At 45.0% G+C, this 18,727-nt stretch overlaps 1 protein-coding gene across 1 annotated transcript in view; it reads left to right on the top strand.

Annotated features, from left to right (window-relative positions):
- The first annotated feature begins 2,617 nt into the window (after positions 1–2,617).
- COL24A1 (collagen type XXIV alpha 1 chain) overlaps positions 2,618–18,727 on the top strand; it is an 897,023-nt gene continuing 880,913 nt past the window's right edge. Inside the window, exon 1 of the mRNA XM_086954096.1 lies at positions 2,618–3,664. Coding sequence (XP_086810222.1) covers positions 3,609–3,664 — 56 coding nt within the window. The 5' untranslated portion in view covers positions 2,618–3,608. The remainder of the gene's footprint in view (positions 3,665–18,727) is intronic.

Genomic DNA, 18,727 nt, shown 5'->3' with positions numbered 1-18,727 from the left:
GGGTTAAATGCAGCAAGGTCAATTCAATTCAGCCTGACTATGGGTCACCCAGGAAAGGCAGGGCACACCTCAACCTCCCCCTTGTGTCTGTCTAGTGTGAATGGACATAACCAGCTCCTGTCACTCCAAACCCAGACGGTAAATACACAAAAAGCAATGAGCACACGGGATGGTTAAGCAAGAAAATGCCCACTTTCTAAAACTGGCATTTTCAAACACCCAGTATAAAAATCATCTTCACTAAAAGATGTATGTTTACATTCTGAGTTCAGGAAGTCTAAACTCAATTCCTCCGTCTTGTCCCAATGCAAAGTTGCACTTCTAAGATGTTACAAGGCACCTCCTATTTTAAGCTATGGGACAGACAGCCTTTCATAGTGAAAAACGAAATGCACAGTATTTCACTATTAGGGCATGTAAAAGACACCATCACATGTCCTACCTTTCAACATACACTGCACCCTGCCTACAGGGCTACCTTGGGCCTACATGAGAGGTGGCTCACATGTAAGAACAGAGGTTAGGACCTGTCAAGTGGGTGCACTTTCCAAGTTGACATGGCAGTTAGAAACTGCATACAGACACTGCGGCGGCACGTCTGAGACACCTTTGAAAGGCTACTTGCGTGGATGACACAAACAGTGCTGCAGGCTTACAAGTAGCATTTGATTTACAGGCCCTTGGCACACCCAGTCCACTGTACTAGGGGCTTACTAATAAATCAAATATGCCAATCATGGAGAACCAATCATAACACAACTTACAGTAGGAGCACTCGCACTTTAATACTGAATAGCAGTGAGAAAGTGTGCCGAGACACTAAACCAGCAAAAACGAAGTCGAGCATATCATCAAAAACAAGAGGTCAAAAAGCAAAAAGACAGGAGGGACACACCAAAAGATGCCAGGCCTAACTGAGCGTAACTGCAAATCCCAGAATGCCACATCATGCCAGATGAACAAATGCAGGACTGACTGGCCACGCATGGCACGGATCAGGGTGGCAACTGTGTACTAGTTTAATTTTGTACTTCTTGCAAACTCCCATTCAAATGTAAATGGCATTTTACTAGTCAGGTTCGCACTCTTATGTTGCAGCAAAAGTCGGTAAGAGATGTGTGGAAATTTGCTGTTCACTGGAGCAAATCCTCATGGTGCAAAAAACGTCCTCGCTTCTATGCTATTACTGTGCATTATCCAAGTGAAAGACATCCATATAAAACGATTTTTAAGAATTCTACTCAAGCTAAAATGGAAACATGAGTCCTTGTTGGTTTGATTAATTATCGGATGTAAATCAGACTGGTTGCTTTTCGTTTTGCAGCAGGGCTGACCAGGAGAAGGGGGAGTGGCATGAGAAGCCGATCTGACAGCTGGGCAGCGGCTGGAGGCGATCACAGGCAGAGCTACCAGGGAGAAGAGTGGGACCACTCCGGCGGAGGCTTCGTGGCAACCGGCTGCAGAGCGCCCCCATAGGCCGGCCCCGCTGCTGCGGCTCCTCCGGCTCCCTCGGCGTGGCGGCCAGTGGTGACGTCAGCAGAAGTTTAGGAAGCGCTGAAATTTAACACCCAGCACCGGGGAGAGCTGCAGCGGCGGCTCTCCCTTCCAGCAAGAGGCGCCGAGGGACTCCCACTGGACCCGGCTCTCCCACGTCCACTCACGCCGGCACCGCTGCGGGGCGCCCCACCGGCGGCATCTCATGTCTGTGGCATCATCAGAGCCGGCTACACCAGCACTGAACCGTGGGACCCCCTCTTCTGAGCCAGAGCATAGCGCAAAGAGTCGGGCTTAAGTTTCACGGCGCTACACAGAAGATCCCACTGGCAACCCCTGCCTGGCCGAACCACACACAGCATGGGATACTGTGCTTTCAAGCACTGACTGGGACATCCCTGTAACGAGGTCTGTCTGGAACAAGCACAGCCTGGCTCACTCCTCTGAGAGACACCTCCTGCTTCACTCCTCTGAGAGACACTGCCCGGGACAAGCACAGCCTGGTTCACTCCTCTGAGAGACACTGCCTGATAGAAGTACCGTCTGTGTCTGCAAAGCGCTGTCTGGTAGAGTGCAACTCTTCTATCGAACCCGGACTGAAAGAAGAAGCGCTCGTGACTGTCATCGCGGCCAGGATTACCACTCTGAAAAGGACTGCATGGGACGGCCACTTTTACAGTCTCTATTTACCTGGAATAATTACTCCTTGAACGTCCATCTAACAATCCCTGCTTGCACCCCCGGGGGCACCTTTCTTTGAAGCACTTACTGGGACCTCCCTCGGGGGATGAAGGGGAGCCTGGCACATCTGTGTCTGTGATTGCCAGGGTCGCCTCTCAGTGGAGCAGCGTCTGCCCCCTCCCCCCCTCCCCTGCACTGCCAGGTTCGCGTCTGTGGGGCGCTGCTTGGGACACCCGGCGCCCTCTGCCAGGTTCATCTCAGTGACGAGCTGCCGGTGAGACCCCCTCTTCCTGTCAGGGTCTTCTCCGTGAAGCAGCGCTCGTGACGCGCAGCTCGAGGCTCCGCTCTCTCAGAATCACTGCCAGGGTCACGACTCTGGAGCCCCACCAGCTGCACCTCTCTCTACCACTCCAACCCACCTATCTGCGAAGAAGGTGCTGTTGACGCTCTGTAGCGCACTGAAGAGGAGTCGTGCACTAGGGGATGCCACTCTGGCACATACTGCCTGGGTCACCACTCTGTTAGGCACTGCACTGGATACCCCGCTAGCACTGCATGCAGTTACATCTTTCTGAAGCACTGCACGGGACAGCCCTTTCCACCCCTGCAGGGTCACCTTTTGTGAAGCACTGCAGGAGACAGCCCTCTCTAACACTGCAGTCACCTATCTGGAAAGCACTGCACGGGACAGTCCTCTCCACCACCTCTCCTGAAGCACTGCACGAGACAGCCCTCTCCGCCACTGCAGGGTCACCTCTCTGGAAAGCACTGCACGGGACAGTCCTCTCCACCACCTCTCCGGAAGCACTGCAGAGGACAGCCCTCTCCACCACTGCAGGGTCACCTCTCTGTGAAGCACTGCACAGGACAGCCCTCTCCGCCACTGCGGGATCACATGGGAAGCACTGCACAGGACTGCCCTCACCACCACTGCAGAGTCACCTCTCCTTGAAGCACTGCACGAGACAGCCCTCTCCACCACTGCAGTCACCTCTCCGTGAAGCACTGCATGAGACAGCCCTCTCCACCACTGCAGTTCCCTCTCCTTGAAGCACTGCACGAGACAGCCCTCTCCACCACTGCAGTCCCCTCTCCTTGAAGCACTGCGCGAGACAACCCTCTACACCACTGCAGTCCCCTCTCCGTGAAGCACTGCACGAGACAGCCTACTGCACGAGACAGCCCTCTCCACCACTGCAGTCACCTCTCTGCTGGGGAGAGCACAGCCCAGGACATCCTTGTGCCCACCTGACTGCCAGCCCTTCTGGGATACCACCTGCCCCCTCTCCCACACACCGGACATGAGGAGCGCCGAGCACCGTCCGGGGGAGCCAGCACACATCTGAGTTCATGGACAGCACCTGAGACCCGCAGCGTTTCCAGTTGCCTTCTGTTTTCGTTTTGAACCTCGCTGCTTGGACAAATGCATACAAATGCATTTAGGAGCCCAACGGACAAGGAGTGGAAACATCTCTCCCACATCAGAGACGTGAGTATCCAGAAATGTGGCACATGCTTGGCTGAGCAAAGGTTTATCCCGCACCTCCGGTGCCAATGTATTTGTTCACCATCTGCCCGGTAGCTGCTGTGTGTCAGTAAACTTACTGCCGCGTCGCTCCTCCCCGAGTAACTTTCCAGTGAGAGAGAGCTGTGTCAGTGCTTTTATCAGCGTGGCCATGTAAACACATCATTTGGAGGAGGCGCGGGGGCTGGGGTGTCTGGGGAGCAGGATGATAGAGACTCGGACTCCGGGGCCCCCCTAAAACAGGAGCGCTTCCTGTGAAGCAGAAAATGACCTCTCACACAGCAGCTCCTGGTCTTGACTTGCCCTCTGGGGCAGTCTGACAGATGCGCATTCGGCGCGGAAAACTTTTTTTTTAATAAAAAGCGTTTTTATACGGCTATTTCCCCTGTTTCCACAGTGCACGCAGTACATTTGAGAAAGGGCCAGTGTGTATGTCAGTTTGTAGATGAGGTGTTAATGCGCCGCTATTTCTGGAGACGGCGTCGTCCCCTGTGGTCTCCCAGTCACTCGGCTTGGGAGGTGTCACAGCCCCATGTCGCGGTCAGTTAAAAATACAGCACAGGGAGTTGCATGTGCCGCGGAGCTATTTAAAGCTCCCTCGGAGATGAATGCGTTGGTTGTACGTCCACCGGGCATGTCTGCCGTGGCAGGGGGTGGGGGTTGGGGCAGCGAGAGCTCAGCTCCCAGAGCCTCCGGCGAGAGGAGGGGAGTGTCCCAGAAGCCCCTCCCTCCCAGAGCTGTATCAACTTGTTCTGTGCGGAGGGAGAGGGGGACCGACGCCACTTACACGTAGATGCCCAGATGGAAGCGTCAGAAAGCTGGGCGTGACTTCCATTGATGCGGCAGGTGCAGTGCCACCGGGGCACAGAGCCCTGCGGGTCCAACTGAACCCTGGCTATTGCTATGATTCACAGTTCAGGCAGCGACCAGGGGTATCGTTTCCTCCCTTGCTCACGGGCCCATGACACACCGGCTAGGCACGCCGCTGCCAGAAAGTTGAGGCTTTAGAAGGCCGGGGTTCCAGGTCCGAGTCCAGCGAGTTGCTGCTGGGCACCCATGGATCAGCTCCAGCGTTCCTTGGTTTGATTGACAGTTAAAAGCAGTGCCATAATTGGGGTGCAGTGTGCGCCTCAGCATCCTAGAACCAGGTGCCACTTAGCCTGCTGCACTGTTGATAGCTTTGCCCCCGCTGCCCGCCCCCCCCCCCCCCCCCCACGTCTTAACGCGAGCGTGTGAAGTTAAGTCGTGTTTAAACAGTCCGGGGCTGTTTCCATTCCCTGGAATCTTCTCAGCTGTGTGTAGCAGGAATTTACTGAAAACTGTGTCCAGTAACAGCGGTGCAAGCGTATCCTGTCACAATAACGTTAAATACCAGCTCAGCTCTACGGTGTGTTTGTGTTTGGGCGCTTGGTTGCATGTGCAGACAGATGCGTTTTTTGTGCCGTAGCTTATTGGTTTTTGTGTAGTGTGGAGGTTGTGTTTGTGGGTCTGGTGGGCGGTTATGAAATCATTTTTGCCGGACTGATTTCTGTTGTGCCTACATTGACAGGGCAATGGGTGCGTAAGAGGGAAATTCACAACGCCTTATTGAAAAGCGACAGAAGGAACCCTGCGAGCGCACAGCGGGTCAAGGACCCCCCCCCCCCCCCTCGTCATATGAAAGAGTTGGAGTGTGGGACACCCAGACAGCCAGCCTCCGTTCCCGCTGCCCCAAGCCCAGGCTGCCAGCACTCTCCTCCGGGTCTGATGAAAGCCATATGAGAGAAATCACAGAGGGTTCATAAAGGAAGTAACAGCGTCTCACCCGTTTGGTGACGCGGCAACATGAAAGCCCCCGGACTGTGCTTGGATGCGCGAGCCTTTTTTGTATTTTTCCACATTCTTCGCGGGGTTTCTGCTCTGCCTGTCACTGAGCCCAGGCAGTGACTGCCTTTAATTAACGAGCACTACCAAAACCAATAGGCTTCACTTTTGAAATAACACAAAGAGATTCTTATGAATGGCGATTTTTATGTGTGCGGCTCAACGGGACAACATGTTGATGGATGGATGAGTAGATGTATGAATGAATGAATGAATGAATGAATGAATGGGTGTCTCATCGCATCGGTGAGTGATTACCTGAGTAAATGGACGAGTAGATGAGTAAATACATTGGTGAGAGCGTGGATTCAATAACAGTAACAGACCAAACCACGTTTCCCGGCTTGCCTCCCGAGCACCTGATGAAGTGTTGCCAGCTGTGAATTATAACCGGAAGCGTTTATGGCTCTCTTCTTTGCTGGTTGGGCCTGAAGTATAACTTTACCAAGAGGCTGACATTAGCAGGAACAATACAGAAAACAAGTATTTTCTTTTAATGAACTACAACTTTTCCCGAGCGCGCCTACACGACTGAACACTGGACAACATCAAGGGATGCAGAGAGATTGTTATGAGCTCATCCTTCCAGCTGAGAAGAGGGGAGCCCCGTTTGGCTATAGACACACTTGTGCTTGGAATGCAAAGTCATAGTCAGTGAGCAGAAGGAAAGTTGGATCGGGGTACCTCCATGTTTGTGAGAGTAAAGGAAACCAAGATAGAAACGCTGACAGTTGTGGAGTCAGAATCACAATAACTGGTAGTCTCAGCAGGAGACCCTGATGCCCTAGACAATTTATGCAATGAACCAGAGCAAGAGTAATAATTTAAATAACTCTGGTAAAACATTTATCATCTAGTAAAAATGCACATGAAAATGACAAAAAATCACTATTATCCACACAAGTAATTAGAACTATTTATATTTAATACAATTAATGTATCCAAACATTCCAAAATGTAAATATTTAAATCTGCCCATTGTCTCTTGATTCTGCTGTTTTAAACCTGCAAAAAGAACAATTGATGGACAGAATGCAGAACAATCTCATACATTTTCACCAGTACAGAGATCTGGGCCTAAATCCATCGTTTTTTGCTCACCATGCCATTCCAGTTTGGACCCAGCCATATGCAAATCAGTATTGACCCTGTGCCCAATGGCAACAGTTCAGCCCGAACTGCCAGGCTAGGTCCTCCCTTGACTGAAAACAAGGATCCTAGGACTGGTTTCAGGGTTTCACCCCTAATCAGCTAGGATATCTTGACTCCAGTGGCATGGAGAGCACGGGATGATTGTTTCGGTCCAGGGAGGACCTGACTTGGCAGTTCGGGCTAGAGTGTTCCCATGAGGCACAGGGTCAAGACTGATTTGCATATGGCCAGATCTAAACTGGGGTGGGATGGTGAGCAAAAGGACGATGGATTTAACTAAGATCTCGTGACTGGGGGTGAATGTTTTGATTTGTTCTGATTTTCGTTCCAATCAATTGTGTGTCTTTTGCTTTTTTTAAACCTAGCAATGTTAGAAAATGGACAGGGGCATTTATAAATATAATGTAGGTCACAATGAAACAGAAGAATAAGGGACTGTGTTTGACATTAATTAAGGGAGGCAGAAAAGCACAATCTGCCATCCTGGTGATGTTATGTTATGTTAATGGAACTTGTATAGCGCGCGGTTACTCTGGGGTTTCCTGGCGCTGCGCATGCCTGCTGGTTGTCTGTGATGAGATATTACTGTGCGAAGAGCCGGGTTTTCAGCCCCCTTCTGAATGAAAGGAGGTCTGAAGAGTTCCTCAGATGGAATGAGAGCTCATTCCAAGCTTTGGAGGCGTATGTATTGAAGCTTCTGCCCCCCCCCCCGCCTACCCAGGCTGGCCTTTTTGATTGGGAGAGTTGAAGCTAGTTTGGCGTCTGTAGACCGAAGATTCCTAGTGGGCTTATACCACTTAAATTTCTGCCTCAGGTGGTTGGGGCCAATTCCATAGAGGGCTTTAAAGGCCATACGGAGGGCCTTAAAACGTATTCTTAGCCTCACGGGGAGCCAGTGAAGTTGTGCCAGCTCTTTCTTTACAGAGACAAATTTGGGAGTGCCTGTGATTAGTCTTGCTGCTGCAGTCTATTGATGTGCTTTTTTGGGGCATTTAACAGAAGACTGTTGCAATAGTCGATCCTTGCCATAATGAGGGCTGTGATCACTGTCATGAGACTGCTCTCAGGGAGAAAGATCTTTATTTTCCTTATTATCCTAAGGATTAGGAAGCAGGTCGAGACCATTATGCTTACGTGGTCGCCATAAGAGAGTTTATTGTCCATGATCAACCCCAGGTTTTTTGCTTTCTTGGTGGGTGAGGGACACACGCCCAGCTCATCTGGCCACCACTCTGGCATCCAGATATTGGGGTTATTTCCAAATATAAGGACCTCTGTTTTACCAGAGTTTAATTTTAAGCAGTTGGCCGACATCCATCCTGAGATGCCCTTAATGCAGTTATGAAAGTGAGCCCCAGTTTCCTTCTCCTGTCTGTTTGTGATTGATGACACTATTATGGATGGATACAGCATAAGGATTACATACATATTGCAAAGTCAATAGGCCTGGCAGTTGTGGCCAGCATTTTGACTTTGTCAATGCTTGTTTTGTTTTTCCATTGTTTTTGTAAAACCTTATCCCTGCTTCTGTTTCTTGAAAAGCAAGATTTCTCATTGCCTTCCAAGGAATATGCCAGATATTTTCTTGATATCTGTTTTGAGTGATGCTTTAGAAGGAACCAGTCAGGGTGTTCAATGGAAACTCCATTACGTGAAGTATTTTTTTTTCAAGTAATTTACTAAATATTGATAACAATACTTTGATATTTGAACAACCCACCCTGTGAGTTCTAAGCTAAGATCTGCAACTTGGTTACCATTACATTAATTAGTTACATTCTCTAATGGAATGGCACCATTTTACCTTCTAGAACTGGACAGTCACCCAGGAAATTATTGGCAATAGTAAACCCAGCCTTTTTAAGTTGAGCTTAAGTCTTGGCATTATCAAGCTTACCTTCCAGGTAAACAATAGTAGCACACATGTGCTCCCTGTTCAAAATGAAATATACTGTGGTTTGATTTAGTGTGATATTGAAGAGTGAGAAATCTTCAGGTGCAACCGCTGAGAGATGCAGTGTCTAAACTAGCTGTGTTGTGAGAAAAGCAGAGTACGTCTGACACCATAAATCAAAACATCACTTTTTATAAAGTATTTTTTAATTATCCCTGGGTTATTATTATATATGTGTTATTTTTTGTACATTTGATTTTCAAAACATGAAGTCCCATCACGAGACAAGCTCGAGCAAAACCTACTTGACCTCTTTTACATACATCAAAGAAATCTTAAATGATTAACAGATATATACAGTGCATTCACAAAACATAAACATATTTTACTTTTTTAATAAAAAATATATAAAAACTTTTTTCCAGACAAAAGTCCTAATTACATATAGCATCCTGGAAGATACATCAGGCGAAACATAGTCCTACTAAATTTAACAAGATCTACAAGATGCAAACACGGTATGTGTTAGTCCCCCATTCAAAAATACACTCACATTTGTAAATAGTGCACATTACACTAATAATGATATTCGTTTTTTATTTTATGTTTTTAATCCACTCAGGTACACAAGTCCTTTTTGAAAATTTCTACCCCTGATGAAGACCTTCCCATAAAGACGTGCCGTTTAGAAGGTCAAAACACGTTGGTTCTAACTGTATAGAGGCTCTTTATAGAACCGAGCAAAAGCTAGGTCCCGAAATTGGACACAATAGAGCCAATTAAGCAGGGCTCTACCATCGAGTTCTTAATATCATTTTGACCTCTCCCCGGCCTATGCAGTAGCTGATGTTGAGGACAGAAAAGTAACATCTGACCTTGTACCTTTTCATGTGTTAAATTTAGTAGGACTACGTTTCGCCTGATGTATCTTCCAGGATGCTATATGTAAATAGGACTTTTGTCTGGATTTTTTTTATATATTTCTTTATTGAAAAAGTAAAATATGTTTATGTTTTGTGAATGCAAGGTATATATCTGTTAATCACAATATTTAAGATTTCTTTGATGTATATAAAAGAGGGCAAGTAGGTTTTGCTCGAGCTTGTCTCATAATGGGACTTCATGTTTTGTAAAACAAATGTACAAAAAATAACACATATATAATAATAGCCCTGGGATAATTAAAACATCCTTTGGAAAAAGTGATGTTTTGATTTATGGTGTCAGGGGTACTCTGCTTTTCTCACATTTACTAGGATTCCCACCTATGTTCTGTCCTGAACTGATTAAAAAATAACATCATGAAATCAATCTAAAAATGGTGAAAAGAAGTCCTTTGTCGACGCGTTTCGGTGCTTTGTGTTGTTTTAACACCTTCTTCAGGACAAAACTTTTACTTAAAAACAAATGTTCTTCATTTTAGATTATTTTGTCATCGGTCTTATCTCTTTAAGATTTCGCAGCGTTGAGGATTAGTAAATTGTTGGTCCTCTTCGTGATAGGTTAGAATATATGTAAACCTCAGTTTCTCTAAAAACGGGGAGACTTAATCTCCACACGTTTTAACAAGGGTAAAGAGTGAAGACACTGGTAGGACGTGAGAGAATCTGATCACAAGCCCCATTCAGCGACCTTATACATGACTTTAATGGTTAAACCAAAGCCAACGTTTACATGAGACTCTGCGCAGATTGAAAGTCGCAAGAATTGAATTAGACACAAGAAACATTAGTCTCCCCGTTTTTAAAGAAACTGAGGTTTACATATATTATAACCTATCACGAAGAGGGCCAACAATTTACTAATCCTCAATGGTGCGGAATCTTAAAGCGATAAGACCGATGACAAAATAATCTAAAATGAAGAACATTTGTTTTTAAGTAAACGTTTTGTCCTGAAGAAGGTGTTAAAACAACACAAAGCACCGAAACGCGTCGACAAAGGACTTCTTTTCACCATTTTTAGATTGATTTCATGATGTTATTTTTTAATGTGTGAACTTTTTATTCTGTATGTATTATTTACTCTGAGTAGGAACCGCAATAGGAATTATTATATGTATTAGAGAGCCCTAACTAGAGCATGTTTGTAAAAAAATGTCATGTAATAAATGAATTTAAAATGTTTTTAACCAAATAAGAATAAAAACTTGAGAGACGAAAGTAACCCCAGTGTTGTGCAAAAATAATTCACTGTGTCACTACCGAACACTAAAAAGCGACATTAGTGTGTAGGCCTATTGGTCACTAATGGAAAGTCAGTAACACAGAAAGGAATTTCTTTTGATGTTGTTTGATACCCAGTCCTTTCTGGTTCTCTGGGAAACTCTCTTTTTTGAAAGCTGTCCTGAACTGAATCATTCCCCTGTTTTTCACCCGTAAACTAGCTGTGTTGGCCCTGGCACTGAATTTGTTGACTTTCAAGGCAAAAAGATTGCTGCAGAGAAAAAATCTTGCACCACTCAGAGGGTGGCTTTCCTTTCAGTGCTGATGCTTTCAGATAAATAGGAACCTTAATCCCAGAGAGTGGAGGATCTCGTCTCAAACTGGGGGTCTCAGGGTCAGATACAGTGTATTCATGGTTTCTCACAATTTATTGTGCGTTTATCATTGGATGTGCTTTACAGTGTTGTAAACCAGTTGATGGGCATTGACAAATAACTTTTCTCATTTAGCTATATATTCCATTTACTGGTACATGTTGTAGAGTAGGTTGATAAAAAATGTCCCCCCCCTGCTGCAATATCTTCTAAATTATAGCTATACATTTCTCAATTCATTCTGCATTTGAATAATGAGGACACACCCCTTTCTTTGGCACAGCATTTTGTCACACATTTGTTGAATATAGGTTTGGGTTAATTGACAGGTGATACACACAAGACAACGTTATGAGCAAAGTTAATAGAACTACCGCTCCAGAGGAAACAAGATCACAGGGTGACGTTCTGTTTGCTGTCCCACTTCTAGGATCCTTATTACAAGCAATTGTACTCATGTACTAGATAGCTTTATTAGGCGAGTGACCTGCTGCTCTAGTCTGTCAACTCTCTCCAAGGAACATGGATTACTGTCCCGTTTTCCCCAAGACCCCCCATGGATACTGTTGTGGTATGAACTTGCAGCCAACTTTGTCCTTTGCTTGACTTAGTTGTAGCTCTGTGTTCCCATAAAATTACCACATAATCACACCAAGTCTCTAATTGCAAAATTCAAAAGCCTCTTACATGGCTGCATGCCCCTATTGCTCTCAGAGGCACAGCCGTTTTCCCTGGAGATACGTGGGTCAGGAGGACTATAATGATATATCAAACCCTTTAATTTCCCCGGGGAAAACTGTATTGTCCAGACACAGAAAACGGGATCATGTCACGGCATGGAAACACCACAAATGTGCAAGTCTCTCTAGTGCCACCCAGCATGTGGCATGCCCTCTTCATTTCCACTTCTATGTCAACAACTCACCTGCAAACCTCACAGCAGTCCTATTCGGAACATATCCACCCAGTGCTAATACCCGATTTGTAGTTGTGTTACTTACTTGCTTCATGCTTTGAGTATTTATTTACCTTTCTGTGGTCCTGTAAGGCAACAGAGTGCTTTCTGCAGATCCCGGAGATACATGCAACTTGTCTATTGAGTGATCATTAGGATGTTTAGCTAGCCTAAGGAAAGTGGTACAAATCTTAAGAATGCAATACATTTTTGTGAGTTTGAAGGGGCTGTGTAATGTCGTTAAAAAAAATGTCTCCAAGGTTTGGGTACCCGATCTGAAATCACGGCTAGGGACAAATGTTTTAAACACAAGGAGAGGGAAGACTCAGTTTTTTGTGACAGTGTCTGTCTTGCCTGTATCTGAGACAAGTGAGCATAATGCACCCAGGTAAATCAGTGCTTGCTTCACAATATATAATATTCCTCACCCACAGGTACCACCCGTGGCATGCCTCATCATTGGACCTTCTCACAGACACTGAATGTGAATGGGTGGGCTACACACGTTTGTAAGTGGAGCTCTTTCAGTGGTAGCAGTGAGTGAAGGCAGTGAAGGCATTCCGCAAATATCTAAAACCTTCCTTTTTAACTACATTTTTCAGCTTCCAATACCTTCTGTTCTTGCTCATGCCCTTAGAGCTAGGACGCCTCAGGGTAGCTACCGCGCTATACAAAAAGGACTTTCATTTCATTCATTCATTTATTCATTCATTTCAGGGTTGAGTGAGTGTGTTTAAATAGCCTTTAAATCCTTTGTAACAAGTTTATTATTCTGGCATCTAAGGCTAGGTTAAAATAGATCAGTGTGATGCTTTTAGGAATTAATTTTCTCAGGCATCCGATAGGTTGAAATTTTTCAGCCTTTATGTAGCCCATGAAGGGTCAATAGGCTTATCTCAGTCCCTCGTTTTTACCCTGCTTTTTGCGATTGCTAATTTTCTCTGCAATTAAATAGTAAAAAACATGCACGTAACCATACAGACCATATTTATAGGAACCTTTCCTTGTATGGTTGTAAATGACTTTATTTTTCAACAGACATCATAGGGGTACCAGGGGGGAGTCATCCATGATCTTTAGCATGGCTGTTTCTGTACCAGAGTCCAATCTAAAGGCAGACTGATGCATCCCCAGAATCTGATTTTATCTGTGCAATGGATTTCTATAATTCAGTCAATACACATTTCTCTTTGACTTTAGACTTGAAGAATAGCCTATGATAAGTAGTAGCCGTCAAAAGGTTTTAGTGTCTGCATGTTAGAAATGGAGCTCTTTAGTGGGCAGTGGTTTACACCCTGTCCAAGTAGGGACCCTTAGTCTAGTCAGGGTATGGGAGTTACACACCCAAGATAACCCCTGCTCACACTTTTGGTAGCTTGGCACAAGCAGCCAGGCTTACCTCAGAGGCAATGTATAAATCGTTTGTACATACACATACAGTAACACAGTGAAAACACCACAAAATGACACCAAACCAGTTTAGAAAAATAACCAATATTTATCTGCATAAAACAAGACCAAGACAACAAGAGCCCAAGATACACAGGTACATATAACCCTTTTAAATGGTTCAAAATAGTTCAGTCTATAGGAAACTATGGATGTGTCACTTTTATCACAAAGTACCAGGGATGTGTAAAAAAAATTATGAAAACAGGAGCAGGAGAGGTGAGGTGCCAGAAAAGCAAAGTGATGCGTCGGTTCCTTCATCCCAGGGGAGGTGATGTGTCAGTTTCTTACTGCCAGGGGAGGAGATGCATTGGTTTGTCAGTGCAGTGCAGAGGGGGAAGCATTGCTTCTTTACTCTCAGCGGAGTTGATACATTGGTTCCTTACTGTGAGGGGAGGTGTACATCGATCTCTGGACACATGACCTCGGTTCCTTACTGCTGGGCAACATCGCTGAAGAACTTGGCGCACAGGTGGAATACATAAAAAAATATGGGTGCACCGGGACAATGCGGTGGTGGTGAAACAGGTGCTCTGTAGATTTTCCAGGTGAGGCATTGATTTCTATAGCAGCACAGCAGGGCCTGCGTTGGAGTCAGAGTGGGTGCCTTGGACGTCTGAGACACAGTGCTCAGGACTCAGGCTGTGGCGTTCATTCAGCCACACAGCAGGTGCTGTGTCGATTCTTTGGCCGCACCACAGCGATGCATTGGTTTTCAACCGAACAGTAGTCTTGCTTCAGAAAAAAACGTCACTGGAGGTCGATGCATGGATTCTCTTGTTTTTTTACAACAAAAGCCACCTCCAAGAGCCCAGAACTGGAACTGGAACTACTTTGCAGGTCAGAACTCCCAGCAGAGTAATTCAGGGGCTGCAGATAACATCTTTGATGGCCCTAAGTCTCCTTAACAGGAGGCAAGCACACACAAGCCCTTGCATACCCTCGGCAAGCAGGATGTAGAAAGCAAAGACCAGTCCTTTCACAGCCCAAGACCAAATAAACCAGCAGTAGGCCAGCAGAACAAATCAACAAAGCATAGGGGCAGTTTCCTTCCTACATCTTCCAGCTCATTATCTTGCCAGAATCTCCTCTTAGTCCAGAAGTGTTCTGAAGTTACGGATCCACAGCTCCAATACTTATACCAGTTTCTGACTTTGAAGTAGACAAACTTCAAAGGAAAGTCTTTGCAGTGCACAATGCCCTTCCTTTCCCTGACCTGGCTACAGACACACTACAGGGGGGTGGAGACAGATTTGTGTGAGGACAGGCAGAGCCAAATTCAGGTGTCAGTGACAACTCCTCCTCTAGTTCAAGAAGACCCATAAGCCTGGTGATGGGCAATCAGTATATGCAGGGCACACATCAGCACCCTTTGTGGGACTGTCTATAGTGAATGCACAAACAACCCAACTGTCACCCTCCCTCAGATGTGGATTCCACAGGCAGTGAGAGGCACAGAATGCTAAAGCAAGAAAATGCCCACTTTCTGAAAGTAAAAGACACATAGATGATGGACGAAATGCAGAGCAAATCAAAAATTCTACTCCAGTCAAGAGATCTGGGTTGAATCCATAATTCTTTTGCTCGCCATGCCACCCCAGTGCATATCAGTCTTGACGCCGTACCTCATGGGAACAGTCCAGTCCGGACTGCCAAGCCAGGCCCTCCCTGGACTGGAAACAAGCATCGTGGGACTGGTTTCAGGGCATCACCCCTCACCAGCTGGGTCTGAACTGGAAAGACATGGGGAGCAAAAAATGATGGATTAAGGCCAAGATCTCTGTACTGGGGGTGAATGTTTGACATTGTGCAGCATTCTGTCCATCAGTTGTTCATTTTGCACTTTCCGAAAGTGGCATTTTCAAACACTCAGTTTGAAAACCAACTTCACTAAAATATGTGTTTTTAAATTGCTAGTTCAGGGACTCCAAACTCCAAATCTCTATCTCTTCCAAATTGGAAGTTACACTTTCAAGAGGTAGGTTACATGGCAGCTTCAATGATACCCTATGGATAGTTCTTACAAAAGTAAGAAACAAAATTAGCAGTATTTCACTATTGGACATGTACAACACACCAGTACATGTCCTACCTTTCAAATACACTGCACCATGCCCACAGGGCTCCCTTGGGCCTACCTTAGGGGTGCCTTACATGTAGTAAAAGGAAAGGTGTGGGCCTGGGAAGTGGATGCACCTTCCAGGTCGACATGGAAGTTTAAAATTACCCACACAGATATTGCAAAGGCAGGTCTGAGACATGGTTACAGGGCTACCCATGTGGGTGGAACAATCAGTGCTGCAGGCCCACTAGTAGTAATTGATTTACATGTCCTGGGCACACACAGTGCACTTAATTCAGGACCTACCAGTAAATCAAGTATGTCAATCATGGATAACCAATCACAATCATAATGTACACATGGAACATTTGCACTTTAGCACTGATCATCAGTGGTAAAGTGCCGAGAGTTCTAAACGAGCAAAAATGAAATGCAGCACACTGTCAAAAACAGGAGGTCAGAAGCAAAAAAGACAGGTGAAAAACACTTCAAAGATGGCAGATGTAACACTGCATGTGCACACAGCCTAACTTAAGGAAATCCGGGAAGAAGCCACAAGTGAATTAAAAGTATGATGATGGTTGCATTTTTTATAGGCCCCTTTTAAGGTACGTTTTTTTTTGTGGGTGGTGGTTGTAAGGAGAAGTGATTTGCTATGTCATCAACTTTAGGGGATTTACATGGTGGATCCCAGACGACCTGTGATTGGTCATGGATGATCTTGAAAAGGTCTCTAGTGCGATTCATAGTGGTTTGGAATGTGATCTTTGGAAACAGGATTTTACAAGCAAATGCATCTCTTGTATTACTTTCTTTCCTTCCTTAGTCCAGAGAGTATAGACAAGAAGGGGCCTTTTCCAATCTCCTCTCAAGGACCAGCATGACCTTTCTCTGAGAGCTAATTTCTTTTTTTAACCAATGGTCAAGTCATTCCTTTCTTTTCTTTTCTTTATTTTTGGCTGGATATATTCTGGTTTGGTGATTAGGCAGTTTGGTGGGGTAGTTTGAGAGGGTCATCTGGTCTTAAAAAGTGGATCATAGCTTCTATCTGCAGGTGATCAGTTTTTTGATACCAGAGGCACCCATGAGGGCCTACATTTCTAAGTGGCATTGCTAGTGTCAGGGTTTCAAATATGAGAAGTGAGTGGCTTTACCATTAGTATGGAAGGAATTGTGGTCTGGCTGGGAAGGAACATTTAGTCAGTGTCAGGACATTGTAACTATGCGTTTTGGGCGACTTAGGTAGATTTACAATTATTCAAATGTGGGGATGCTCTTGAAATGAACATGTTGCTTCTATTGGGTCCTTTGCTAGCAAGTAAATAAATGTAACTTGATGCCAATCCCTTGTAGGGAGTTTCACACTTCCAAGTAGATGTGTTTAGTAACTCTTCTGTTACATGTATAATACTGAATCATTAAGTATGGCCTGAGTGGGAAATTGGAGGACTCTACTAAACTTGAGAATGATACATGCAAGCACAGAGAACAGTTCAGCTACTTTCCTTTCGTATCAACAAGGATGGTTCACTTCCATAAGAAGAGGTTGAGAATTCAATCTGTCTTTCTTTTGTAAAAGTAGACAACCTTTGTACATGTGTTAAAACTAGTGGAGGTGCTCCTCACCAGTGCGTACCACATTGACTATTGCCTGAAACATTTGTTTGTGGACACTATCTACTTCTCCTTTACCATCCTGCTGTATGTTTGTGAATTTTGTTTAGGATTTGCTCCTATGTGGTCATGTTTCAGCTTATTTCCCTACGATAGTTGCTGTTTCGACATATGTCCCGATTCTGACTGGCAGCATAGAAGATGTGACATAAATTCAAGTGTACTACTAGCACTGTGTTTCACTGGATGCTGATTATATAGCTCGATGATGACAGCTGACCATTATGTCACAAGAGCTTAGAGGAGAGCCCTAAATGGTACATTAAATGGGGAAATATAGCACATAGGACTTGTAAGCAAACACACCATTCAATGGAACATTGGCTGGGGATTATCTCCAGGTATAATAGCACTACTCATATATTTGGACTGGGACTAGGTTTACACCCCTGGCTGCTCATTTATCAGTTGTATTCTAAATGATAAATCAGACTTAAGTGGTAAATCTAAGATCCCATTTGATCCATTATTTAAACCTCATCAAGCCAGGACTATATTCAGAGGTTTCACAACAACTCAGGTTATCAATTGGATGAAAGCATTTACAGTTCTGTTACACTATGTGATTGCTACATGCTTTGCTATCAACTCTTTTTTAGGTTTCGCCTGCACAACGCTTGCGCTGTGCTTGTGAAATCTATTGTATTTGATATAAATCTTAAAAGGGGCTTACATCCCGCCCTTGCTTTTCATTGGTTCCTGTGCTTTCCACTTACTTTTCCTCCATTTCTATTGGCCGTACCATACTATTTCCTGTTGTTCCGCATGTCTTTCTCCTATCAGTGTCCTGTAGCCCAAGTACAGGGTTTATCAGTGATTGTATTACATTTATAACTGCACTTCATACTAGTGCATGCGTTCCGTTTGTGCTTCCTATCACCTCCCCCTACTGTTGTTTAACACATCCCCTTGTTTATCACCCCCACCCAATGTTCGTTCTGTTTAATTTTTAATACTATTCCAGTACCATACCTTTTGAAATGCACTGCGACCGTTGGAGACAAAAGTTCATGCTGAAATCATGGTCAAAAAGAGTTATACTTTTTGAGTTTTTTACGGTGTTTTTATTGAACAATGAAATTATAATAGCTCACTCCTGTATGTATGTGTAGAAATGGATTTGGGAATTTCTGTAAATTATGTGGCTTTCATTGCTTTCTTGATGGCAGAAACACAACACTATTAGGATTTATGGCTACTGCATAAAAGTGTAAAGCAAATACCAGTCCAGTATGGCAGCTTTGTTTGCTGATATTTGAGAGGCACCAGAATCAGTTCAGTCCTCCCACGGCCTCTGAGTCACAAGTCATGTTGTGTCATATGTTCTATGGGGTCTCTTCACACTCAAATCATATGACTCCGGTAACCCTGAAACCAGCACTTGAGCACGCAGAGAGCCTCTTGAGATCCTTGGCCAACCTTCAGTTTGAGCCATGCAT

The sequence above is a fragment of the Lissotriton vulgaris genome, chromosome 1_1, assembly GCF_964263255.1.
Source record: "Lissotriton vulgaris chromosome 1_1, aLisVul1.2, whole genome shotgun sequence".
Taxonomy (NCBI): Eukaryota; Metazoa; Chordata; class Amphibia; order Caudata; family Salamandridae; genus Lissotriton; species Lissotriton vulgaris.
Note: the sequence above shows the minus strand (reverse complement) of the source record. Positions and strands in the feature narration are given on the sequence as shown.